Source organism: Schistocerca cancellata, chromosome 1, assembly GCF_023864275.1.
Source record: "Schistocerca cancellata isolate TAMUIC-IGC-003103 chromosome 1, iqSchCanc2.1, whole genome shotgun sequence".
Taxonomy (NCBI): domain Eukaryota; kingdom Metazoa; phylum Arthropoda; class Insecta; order Orthoptera; family Acrididae; genus Schistocerca; species Schistocerca cancellata.
This window is the reverse complement of record NC_064626.1, coordinates 141,511,509-141,524,425: the sequence shown is the minus strand read 5'-3', so window position 1 is coordinate 141,524,425 and position 12,917 is coordinate 141,511,509. Positions and strand designations below refer to the sequence as shown.

The 12,917-nt window shown below is 42.5% G+C and overlaps 1 protein-coding gene across 1 annotated transcript in view; it reads left to right on the top strand.

Annotated features, from left to right (window-relative positions):
* Positions 1–12,917, top strand: part of LOC126167117 (BTB/POZ domain-containing adapter for CUL3-mediated RhoA degradation protein 3) — a 117,797-nt gene that overhangs the window by 42,902 nt on the left and 61,978 nt on the right. Inside the window, exon 3 of the mRNA XM_049920453.1 lies at positions 12,185–12,237. Coding sequence (XP_049776410.1) covers positions 12,185–12,237 — 53 coding nt within the window. The remainder of the gene's footprint in view (positions 1–12,184; positions 12,238–12,917) is intronic.

Here is a 12,917-nt window from a genome sequence, read left to right as displayed (position 1 = left end):
GAAGGGAGTCCCCAGTTGGAAGGAGCACACCATCGAAGATGCTGGCAATAATGAGAGATTTTCTCGCAATGAGTCAATTGTCTTCCCAATCAATGTTTATGAAATGTAAACGTAATGAGGCTAATAATCCAAAGACCTTTCCCGCTTCACCACATACTGAAGATGGTCAGTCCATTGCCACAGTAAATCCATTTATTATTCAGAAAGGTGTTGATGCAATTGCTGGCTCTGTGAAATCTTGCTGTTATTTATGGAATGGCACTTTGCTTTTGGAGACTACTTCTGATTCTCAAGCACAACTACTGCTTGCTGCCTCATTCCTCCATGGCTACCCTGTTTGTGTCAAGGCCCATAGAACTTTGAATTCTTCCCGTGATGTAATTTACACCAGGCTGCTCGACGGTCTAACAGAGGCCAAAATCCAATCTTACATCTCTGATCAGGGTGTCATTGCCATCTTTTTGTCACCTTTGATAGAGTGGTGCTGCCCTCCAACATCAAAGCAGGCTATGAAATTATCAGAGTCTGCCCATACATTCTGAACCTGATACGCTACTACCAGTGTCATCATTTCAACCACGCTAGAACGACTTGTCGACACCTGCCAAATGCTTAACCTGTGGTAGGGATGCACACGAGGGCAATTGTCCGCCTCCTCCTCCCCGCTGTATCAACTGCAGTGGTGGCCATGCTGCCTCCTCTCAGGATTGTCCCATGTATCTTGATGAACAGGCTGTCCAAGAGATTCGAGTGAAGAAAACTGTGCCTTACCCAGTTGCTCGCAAATTACTGGCTAGTCGCAAACCCTGTGTTCTCTCATCTGGCACCCATAGTTCTGTTCTTGTTATCCCTCGCTCCATGAAGGCCATGGCCACGCAGACATGCGAACTCAAATTCAGCTCGGAGGTTGTTAAATCACTTAGTGTTAAGGTAGCATCAAAATTCAATCATCCAGCTGTGCAACAAACCATCACACTCTATTAGTCTCAAGGGGCGAAGCCACCAGCTACACAACCAGTAGGCCGGAAGGAGTACTCCTATGTAGATTTCCTCCATCCCTCCAGCCATATAACACCCTAGTCTTCATCGAACCAGAAAGGCTCGAATAAGTTCACCAAAGGCAAACGGTCTTCTCCTTTGCCAATTCGAAGATCCTCTTCGATAGTGTCGCCATGTGGTACCGTAGCCTGGTTGGCCTCGGCATCGTCGGTGTGCACCACCATCTGTTTTTGTGTTGGACTCCATGGACCGACCGCACAAGCAAGCCAATTCTTCTGTGGACCCATGGAGCAGGCACTTCCTGCTTCTGAGCCCTGTAAGTAGTGACTCTACACTAGCTGTCACTCGGCAGCCACTGAGTTGACACCCCTCCCTCTCTTCATCATGACTGTCCTCCAATGGAACATTCGCAGACTTCAGTCCCACAAAAAGGATTTATGGGTGCTTTTAGCATTGCAGCACTCCCATGTACTCTGCCTTCAGGAAACGAAATTGCACCCTCACAACCGCTTGGAGCTTTCACATTACTTGCCGATTCGTTTTGACCTTCCCCCTGAGGTTGGTGTTAATAGTAAACTCATCTCCCTGACTACCCATCTTAAAGCTGTTACAGTTCGCCTTTCCCTTCCCCACCTGACTTTTCTCCCTCTGTTCCATTTATGTCCCTCTGTCATTCGATATCACCAGGGCAGACTTCCTTCAGCTTATTGGGCAGCTATGTCCCCCATTTCTGCTACTCGGTGACTTCAATGCACATCATCCCCTTTGGGGTTCTCCCAGGACCTGTCAGAGAGGTGCCCTCTTGGCTGACCTTCTTAACATCTTCTACCTTAACACTGGAGCACCCACTTTCTTTTCTGAGTCCTCACTCACCTATTCCCACTTGGACCTATTCTTTTGCACTACCCAGATTGCCCATTGTCTTGAGTGGTCCATTCTTTTTGACACCTACTCGAGCGACCATTTCCTGTGTGCTGTCTATTTGTTGACTCCTACCCCATCCGTGTGCATGCCCAAATGGCAGCTTACTAAGGCTGACTGGCAGCTTTAATCCTTCCTGGTGACCTTCGAAGAACAAGATTTCCCCAGTTGTGATGACCAGGTGGAATATCTCACAAACATTATCCTTACTGCTGCAGAGCATTCCATTCCTCGCATTTCCTCTTTACCACGTCGTGTCCCAGTCCCTTTGTGGACTGAGGTGTGCCACGACGCAATTCACGCATGGAGACATGCTCTCCGTGTTTTTAACCATCATCCTATGATGGCCAACTGCATTCCATTCTACAATGGCAAACTGCATTCATTATAAACAGAAACAGATGCGTGCAACGTGTCATCGCATTCTTTGGTATAGCAAAAGAGCTAGCTGGCTTTCATTCACTAGTTATTTTATTATTTCCACCCCTTCTGCTATTGTGTGGGCCAACCTCCGATAGCTGTCTGGGACCTAGATCCATTCCCCAATTTCTGGCCTGACAGTAGCAGACGATGTTATCATGCACCCTATTGCTATCTCCAACACCTTGGAACACCATTTTGCGGGAGTTTAAAGCCTTCCTCCAATGGAAATGAGCAGAGGAGGCTCAGGCAATATCCTTCTCTTCTCTGAATCATGAGTGCTACAATGCCGCCTTTACTGTGAGGGAGCCAGATCATGCTCTCAGTTCATCACTATCCTCCGCCCAAGGGCCAGGTGCCATCCACATTCAGATGTTGTAGCACCTTTCTCTTGCAGGCAAGCAATTTATGCTTAACACATACAACTGCATCTGAGCAGAGGGCATATTTCCAGGGCGCTGGCATGAAGCCACCGCCATACCCATACCTAAGCCGGGTAAGGACAAAAATCCTCCTCCTAGCACCGCCACATCTCTCTTACCAGCTGCATTTGCAAGATGATGGAATGTATGATTCATGCTCGGCTGGTATGGTGGCTCAAGTACCACAGTTTACTGATGAATGCACAGTGTGGATTTTGAGCACGGCGTTCTGCAGTTGACCATCTCGTTACTTTGTCCACCCATGTCATGCCTGTGTTTTTTGATTTGAAGAAAGCCTATGACACCTGCTGGAGAACTGGTATCCTCCATACTCTTTACACGTGGGGCTTCCGTGGCCACCTGCCCTGTTTCCTTCAGGCATTTTTAAAATATCGAGTTTTCAAGGTAAATTTGGGTTGTGCCTTGTCGGACATCTTTATCCAGGACAATGGTGTGCGTCAAGGTTCCATCCTGAGTGACGTCCTCTTTACTATTGCCATTAACCCTATAATGGCCTGTCTCCTGCGGGGCATCTCCAGCTCCCTTTGTTTTTTGATGATTTTGCCATCTATTGCAGTTCTCCGGGGACCTGTCTCACTGAGCAGTGCCTCCAGCACTGTCTTGATCATCTTTACTCCTGGAGCATTGCCAATGGCTTTTGCTTTTCCAATGACAAGGCTGTCTGTATGAATTTCTGGCGATGCGAGTGGATTCTCCCAGCATGTTTACATCTTGGGCCGGTTGCCCTTCTGTTCGTTGAAACTACAAAATTCCTGGGGCTCATGCTCAATAGGAAACTCTTTGTCTCCCCATGTGTCTTACCTGGCAGCCCACTGTACGCAGTTCCTCAATGTGTCCTACGTGTCCTGAATGGTACTTCCTGAAGTGCCGATCATACCACCCTCCTCTATTTGTACCGGTCCCTTGTCCATTTGAAACTCGACTATGGGTGCTTTGTTTATGCATCTGCATGCTCATCCCTCTTACGCATTCTCAACACTATGCTCCATTGTGGCGTCAGTTTGGCCACGGTCACCTTTTACACTAGCCTGGTTGAAAGTATGTCTGCTGAAGCTGCTGAACTATCACTGTCCTACCGCCATGACATTCTCCTCAGCAGGTATGCATACCATTTATCTGCCATGCCTGGCCACCCATCCTATGCCTTCATCTTTGATGATTCCTTTAATCGTCAGTTTGGGTTGCGTCCCTCTTCTCTGTTACGTCCTGGAGTCCGCTTTCGGCACTTGCTACAGTGCCTTAACTTCACATTACCTGCAACTTTCCTGGTAGATGTGAACCCTTCACAAGCTTGACTTTGTGAAGCGGCCCATGTTAACATAGACTTTCATTCGTTTCCTAAGAACACTACTCCAGCCTCGGTCTATCGCCTTCAGTTTCATGACCTTCACATAGAACTTCGCGATGGTACCTTAGTATACACCGATGGCTTTTGGACTGACCGTGGAATCAGGTGATCCTCTGTGATTGGCATCCATGTCTTTTGATATCAGCTTCTGGCACACTGCTCAATATTTACATCCGAGCTCTTCGCCTTGTATTAGGCCACAGAGAACATCCGGTGACACAGCCTTTTCAATTGGGTCTTCTGCTCAGACTCACTCGGCACCCTTCAAAGTCTGTGTGCACTGTACATTGCACATCCCTTGGTGCAGCGGGTCCAGGAAAACTGTCACTTGCTCACTTTTGGTGGAGCCAGTGTGATGTTTCTGTGGGTTCCTGGTCATGTCAGCTGCCAGGAAACGAGGCTGCTGACACTTCTGCCAAGGCTATAGTCCTCGTACCTCAGCCTGTGAGTACCTATTCCCTCCAATGATTCTCTGTGTTGCTGTCTGTCAGGAGGTGGTGTCCCTTTGGTATCACCAATGGTCTTCCCTTCACGGAAATAAGCTCTGGCATATTAAGCCTCTACCATTGGCTTGGACGACCTCCTCTCGGCCCTCCCATTGCTAGGATGTCATTTTAACTAGGCTGCGTACTGGGCATTTCCTTTTTAGCCATTGTCATTTGCTAAGTGGCACTACCCCACCGCTTTGTGCACGTTGCAACCAAGTTTTAACTGTCCCCCACTTCCTGATGGAATACCCATTTTTTAGCTGTTTACGTTTCCAGTTGGATTTGCCCTCTGATTTATCGGTCATTTTAGCAAATGACATGCGTGCTCTTGACTAAGTTTTACTTATATGGCAAAAGCCATTTAATTTTTATTTTTGGACCTCCTTTCTGTGTATGGTGTCTTTTTTTTAGGCCTTTTCCCATGTGCCTGTTTTTAGCTGTCTTCTATTATGTCAATTGGGACTGACATATAGTCATTTTGTAACTCCTCTCCGTCTTTGTGTTCCATAGTTTTGACTCTGGTGCGTATGACCCCAGTTGTTTTTTGTGCCCTAAAGCAAATCAACACTAAAACCCAATCACTTGTCTTACGTGGCTGCCTACTGTACCAGGACCCTCAATGTCCTACCTGTTCTCAGCAGGACTTCCTGGGGAACAGATCATGTTTCGTTTATGCATCTGCATGCTCGTCAATCTTATGCTGTCCAAATATAATCTGTTTGGGTAATGGCACATTTTACATTAGCCTGGTTGAGAGTCTCTATGCAGAAATTGCCAAACTAGTGCTGTCATACCGACGTGAGTTCTCCTCAGCAGATACACATGCCATTTATCTGCCATGCCTGGCCACCAATCCCTATGTCTCTCCTTTTCAAAGACTCCTTCAACTGCCAGTATGGGGCGCGCCCTTTTCTCTGTTACCTCCACTTTTGGCTACTGCTCTGGCAGCTGTACTTCACACTACCTTCCATGTTCCTGATGGGTGTGACCCATTCACCATCTTGGCTTTGTGCAGTGGCCCGTGTTCATCTTGGACTTCATCCACTTCCCAAGGAAACTACTCTGGATTTGATCTATCGCTTTAAGTTTCTCAATCTTCACAAGCAACTTAGCGTAGGCACCTTTGTGTACACTGATGACTCTAAGACTGACCATGGTGTTGGGTGTGCCTTCATCATTGGCACTGACCATTTTCAGTATCAGCCTCCAGAACACTGCTCAATATTTATGGCAAACCCCCTTGTCCTATGGCAGGCTATCCTGTACATACAGTGGCACAGGCTTTTTAATTGTGTCAGATGCTCCGATTTTCTCAGTGCCCTTCATAGCCTCCGTGTGCTGTACTTAGTCCATTCTTTAGTGTGACAGGTCCAAAAAAGCTTCCACTTGCTCGCTGTTGGAGGAGCCACCGTGATGTCCATGTGGGTTCGGTGGTCACGTCGGTCTGACGGGAAATGAGGCTGCTGACACTGCATCCAAGGTTGCAGTCTTCCTAACTTGGCCTGCTAACTCTTCCATTCCTTTGGATGATCTCAATGTTGCTGTCTGTCGATGGGTGGTGCACTTTGACATCACCACGGTCTTCTGCTCCGGGGAATTAAAGCTCTTTCAGCAGCTAGGCTGACCTCCTCTCAGCCCTCTTGCCATGAGGGGATCATTTTAACTAGGTTGAGGATTGGGCACTGTCTTTTTTGCTGTCTCCACTTGTTAAATGGTGATGATCCCCCACCACTTCATGCTCATTATTGTCAGTCTTTGATGATTCACCATTTCCTGACCAAATGCCCTTTTTTAACTGCTAACGTTGTAGTGTATGTTTGCCATCTGAGTTACTGGATGTTTTAGAGAATGACACATGGGCTGTTTATCCACCATAGCACTATGGCAAAGGACATGTAATCTTTGGTTTGGGACCTCTGCTGTCTCTACGGTGCGTTTCATGGATCTTTCTCAAAGATGAGATCCCCGTTTTTAGCTCTTTTCTTCAGTCGATTAGACTTAATGTGTAGTTGTTTTCAATTATGTTTTCTCATTAGTGTTCCAATGTTTTGACATGGGCTTTTATGACCTCAGTTGTTTTTACACCCAAAAACGTGTGGATCAAATATGGCACGGTAGTAATTGATTAGTGACTGATGATTATTGAGATAATGATGACTTGCATGTGATAAGCTGAAATGATAATGACTTGGTATGAATGTTCTCAGTTCCTTAGCAGCAACAATGACCTCCTGTGTTCCCAGGCCTTGTTTCTGTTATACATCCCAAGGCTCTGGAAGTGCCGTCTTCGAGGTGTGTGACAGGAAACACAAACATTGGTTGCCAGTGTCCTGTGTAGCTGGAAGAAGGGTGGGAAGCCCACTTCATGATGCAACATTGACTCTAATGAAGGACAGGGAATGGAATGCTCACTACAATGCTGTGTTCTGTAGCACTTGTAGCTTCTGTATTTTGTCTGAAACACCGTAGACTCACTTGCAACCCAATAACTCCAGAATGACGTGATATCACTTGATACACTCATTCAAAGTTATAGCAAAACATAATTATACAGCACCGTTATTGGGTGTGTTCCATGAAGCTTTCACTGCAATGAAAGTAAATTTGACCAACTTTACAGGGTTGAATATAATGCCTTGCATTTTCTCAAACTATTAATTTAAGTCCAGTTGTGTTCTCTGCATATGCGGTGAATATTATGCAAAATAAACATAAAAATTGTTTTTATGTGCGCAAACAATTTGTAATGGCAGTAAAACAATTTATTGATGGGATAAGGCTTATGATCGAACCGAAAGAAAATTAAGTAAATGACCGGAAAAAGCAAAACATGGAATTTTTAAAACAGTTTTTACTATATACCAGGTGCCCCTCCTAAGAGTCATCAGGTGTGTTTTCTCTGGTGATTCAGCAGATATTTGCAATTTAGTTGTTGCAATATATAGCAAGAGTCAGCCCAAACAAATATTGCACATAATGTGTTTCACCTGACGCCAAGTGTTGATAGAAAACATCAGTTTGTTTCTCTTTACACAAACAAAAAAAGGCCATTTAATAGAGTGGTCTGAAATTAGTCAACTGTGATATTTGTTTTATTGATAAAGTAAAACATAAAGAATGACAAGCCCTCAGGCAGTGGCAGAGCAGTGCTGCTGCATGGCAGTAGCAGTTAATGCAGGCCAGGGCAGTGCCATCACTGCTAGAGTATTGATTATTCTTTGTGTCTTAATGTCAATTTTACTACATATTTGTAAAACAAAGATCACACTGGATTAATTGTGGACACACCTATTGAATGAACACGCAAAATTCTACTTTGAAAACAGCTCTGTTTGTAACAAGAGACACACACTTTTCCATTGACACTAGTGGCTGCATGAAGGAGTTGAGAAGTATTTATGTGGGCTGACTCCAGCTACATGTTGAAGAAAAAAAAATGCAAGTATATGCTGAAGCACCAGAGGAAACATGACCCTATATAAACATGAGCAGAAAACAATTCCTCAAAACCTCTAGATCCTATGTAAATATTTTGCCCCTACTGAAAACCAGTGGTCACCCCTAAATTTAATGTGTAATAAAATTAATTTGTAACACAAACTGAAATCATATCTGTTTCACAACTGCTCCTACTGCATAGAAGAATTTCTGAATGTTTAGTTGTGTGGTGGGTGAATGGTAGTGAGGAAGGGTGGGCGGGTGGGTTGGTGGGTGGATGTGTTTGTTTAAGAAAGGGTGGGGGACTACAGTGGACTGCATGTGACATTACACTCACTCTCTCTTAAAAAATCGTATAAATGTCTCAACATGTCACCATATTTTCCACTGAGAAGATGGATTATAATTGTTACTGACTGAGTGTGAAGTCAGTCAGCTATAATCCATGCAACATGCAAATAAATAATTATCTGGAACTCAGAAATTTGTCTCGGAGAATAATTATAGTCTCTCTTAAACAATCATTAAACTCATCAGTTGCTTATGATAAAATCATAAGTCATTTATATTGTAATATGACTCCTGCCCGAAATATTACATTCACTCACTCCTTCATTCATTAACTTCCCAGAGACTACCTTTGTTGAGGCAACCATTTGAATGCAACTTGCTATTCTTCGGTCGACCCACAATTTTTGCCTGTTGTTCTGGTCTTGATGTCTGCAAAGCAATTTTTTTTCTCTGTCATCCCAGTGTTTTCTTACCAAATATCTTGCCGTCTGATACAGTTCTGAGAAAACAGCTGTTGGCAAAGATATATCCTACAAATTTCACCCTTCTTACTTTTGTTTTTATCATCAGGCTTCTGTTCTCCTGCAGTTCCGTCTTTCGTTGATGGAATGTTAAATGTTATTCTTTATTCATTGTACATCCCTCAGAAGCTTCTACTTTCCATCCAGCTTTTTCTAGTCATTTTTTGTCATATCCACATTTGTGATTTCATTTGTGTCATCTGTTGTTTCCCCTCTGTCTTGTTATGTCCATAGAGTAGTTTACTGTTGCACACATGTGATTGTTCGCTAGATATCTGTATTTCTACATAAACAGGTTTATTTGACATAGCAATGCATAGTGCAGTTCTGGTATCACTGTAGGTGGCATGCACAGTTTGTTTTTCAATGGCTGAGTGAAATTAGGGAGGATCCAAACTCAAGACTGTCATCTATGGAATATGTCATTACCGATTATGAAATGGCAGAAATAACCCCTCCATGAAGCTGTTGACACAGCTCCAAATGCAGAGTCTTATCTTCCTGCCGCAGTTGTTCTCCTAATTTTGGACATCATCTTGACATGAAGACTTTCATATAACGTGAGAAATGAGCACTAATCCAGTCCCAAAAGTATAGTAGGTGTTCTCATAGTTCGATTTAATCATTCACTTGGCATTCAACATGACTGCTTCAGTAGTAGCTGTTTCTTCACATCCCTTAGCTTACTTTTCTTTCATGTTTGAATTAATTGAACTATTGACGTGCTAGGAAACTGGGTGAGAGAGTTGATACCCAGATGTAATGACTCTAACTAGCGATTCACAGTGCAGCACAGTTATTTATTAAATGAAATTGTCATGACTACATGTTAGCATCTGAATATTGTATTGAATGTGCTTCTAGTTCTTCCTCATTGTTGTAACTATAAACTGAGTGACCTCCACAACCTTATTATAAACAGTTACATTCTGTTTATGCTGAGATGCTCATGATTCCAAGACCTATTTTCCAAAAAGGTTATGCTTCTTGTAAACTGCAACTAGTTCTTGCCAGTGTGAATTAAAGTGCTTATAAGTGCACTTTCACAATTTTTGAAAGAACTTTTACTACTATGCATTTGAATGCCAAATAAAAGGTTAGTTTTGTTGTGTAAATGATTGTGCTGAGGATTTTTCTGTAGATGAAATGAAGGGGGTCATGACAAGAGAAAATGTGTGATAGAAAATTGAGTGTGTAAATTATCTTATTATTGGAAATTAAAGAAATAACAGCAGGAAGGCATCCAGGTTCATAATTAGATCTATTTGTACTGTGTTCTCCCCTTGGCTATACTGAATTATAGAATTCATAGCACGGTGCTGTTCAAATTATTCAATTTGGAGAATGCCGTAGAAATGACATTCAACCTTGAAAGTAACACATGTAGAACCCTTCTGCTGTAGTTCAGATTTGTAACCTAGAGAGAAACTGACCATGATGATTAAATAATGCTGAGGAATGCCATTTGGTGAGAGTTGGACGGACACACACACACACACACACACACACACACACACACACACACACACACACGTGTGCAAGATTACCAAACATATATTATTCTGTATTATTGTGCACAAGTTTTTAGCATTTCATTTTATTATCGTAGCAAGTTCAGTTCAACCAGTGATTTTCGAATACTTAAATAGTTTGCCACCTTGTGAAAGTTGTTTTACTGCAGTTATTGGTTATGTGAAATAGGTATAATGCTCTTGAGGTAATGGAGATCTGATTGGGGAATGGTAAGGTGCCAGTTAACAAAATTGTGTACACTTGAGCAGTAGTATATTATCAAGAAATAATTTAACACTTTACAGTTAGCAAAACACACAATTTAACGGTGGGAGCACTGATGACTAGTAAATAAGGCAGGTAAACCCAAGGCTTACCACATCAGTAAATAGTCCTTAAAATGCATGGGTGTAAGATGATAATTTAGAAAGCAAAGATCACTGCTTGTTGGGGTATGCAAAAATAAAATCGCCTTCCTTTTTTATCATAGTAATTTAAAGTACTAAGCAGTTGCAGCAAGAATTATTAATGGCTATGTGCTGTGGCTCATTAATAGACAATTACAGGTCAAGAACTTAAACTGACCAAACAAATAACTACACTTAGCAACTGCACAAATGGCTGAAGGGCCAATAATTAATGATTAACACTACAAAGCCCTTTAGGGTAATGAAATATTACATACAAATTTCATTAAGGAATAAGATGACTCACCCCTAAAGATCACTTACAGCAACAATGACCAATCATATTAAGTGAATAGAACTTTGCGGGAAAAAAAATCTGAAAGACAGATACATGATAACAGAACCAGTGATTGGTGACCATGCGAATGAGTTTTACAATGAGCAAAGGTGCTTTATCATCCAAGCACACCTCAGCTGGCATACAGGATATCAGGCTTGTAAACACAGTGAGCCTTGAGGTGCAATAGCCACCCAATGTACTGCTCACTCAGCTTAGATAAAATCAGCCCTCCAAATCTCCATACTGCTGCCAACAAGTTCTCTCATTTCTGCTTGCTACACATGTCCTTTTATTCCCACCCACTGCTGCTCGTGCTCTCTAGTGGACTGGTGTCCACCAGTTTCGCATGTGCGCGCGCGCGCACACACACACACACACACACACACACACACACACACACACACACACAGATTGGCTGATCCTTCTGCATCTTGAGTATCTTGTGAGTGTGTCGCTACTCTTCTTCCACACACACATTACACCTTTTGAGGCTACAAACGGAGAAGACTTACGTGACAAACTTCTGTATGGTATCATAACAATTGGCACATACTTGAATAAATATGAACTTTGATTAAGAATTGTATTGGGAAGTAATGTTGCTCATTTCCTAAATAAATTTATCTTATTGTTTATATTCTGGCTCGCAGATAGTCGCAACGAAAAGATTGTCAGAAAGTAAGCTTTTGGCCAACGGCCTTCATTGGAAATAGAAAATGTACATATGCACACACAAATGCAAACACAACTCGCACGTGTGTGTGTGTGTGTGTGTGTGTGTGTGTGTGAGAGAGAGAGAGAGAGAGAGAGAGAGAGAGAGAGAGAGAGAGAGAGAGTGTGCACACGTTCTATTTCCAATGAAGACCTTGTTGGCCGAAAGCTTATTTTCTGACAGTCTTTCTGTTGTGCCTTTTGAAATATTGTCACATTCCATCCTGGATTTGCCATTGTTTGTGTATATTCTGTGTGTACCATAATTACAGCTTAAAAAAGTTCTTTGTTTTTATTTCACTTAAACATTTAGGTTTTTTTCAATTTGTTCTTTCTTTATTTCAGCCTGTTGTGAAGTTGTTGATTAATAGACACAACAACAAGTACTCTTATACAAGGTAAGGCTGCACGAGTTATTTGATTTCATTAGAAATAAGATTAAAAAATAAGTCTTTATTAATTTCTCCCTTGTAATTTAGCTAGTACAGCAATCTTTTTACTAATTCTTTTACATGCACAGTATTTTTTCTGGTGCCATATATTCAGACACATGGCTAAATTTGGTACAGGAAAGTCACATGAACAGCACAATTCAGCACACTGTTATCCACTGGTTTACACCCCGTTTTTGTGATTATGGAACAGATGTTACTTAATTCCTTAAATCACTCCAGTGCTTTGAGTTAAATGGCACAGTGATGAAGACAGTGTATAAACATCCCATTTCAAGTCTCCTGTGATTTTCCTAAATGATTTCTGGCATGGGCAGAATGACTCCTCCACTGAAGTGCTCTGTTTCTAATAGCCACCTATTGACATATAGTTGGTGCTTTGGAGATGAGTGACGTGTCTGTTACAGCATGCAGATTATATTTGGAAAAGATGACAGACATATCTCAGCTTTGTAAATTTATTGTAACATTTTTCTTATGTCTGTTGCTGGTATAAAAGTGCTCTGTGATGTTTGTACTGCCATCAAAAAACAAAGATGGCACCACATGTCACCCCCAGGGGGCTCATTGCTCTTTTGCAAGTTCTTGCTTGGCAACCACATGGCCCCAGCCTTTGCAGCATCTTT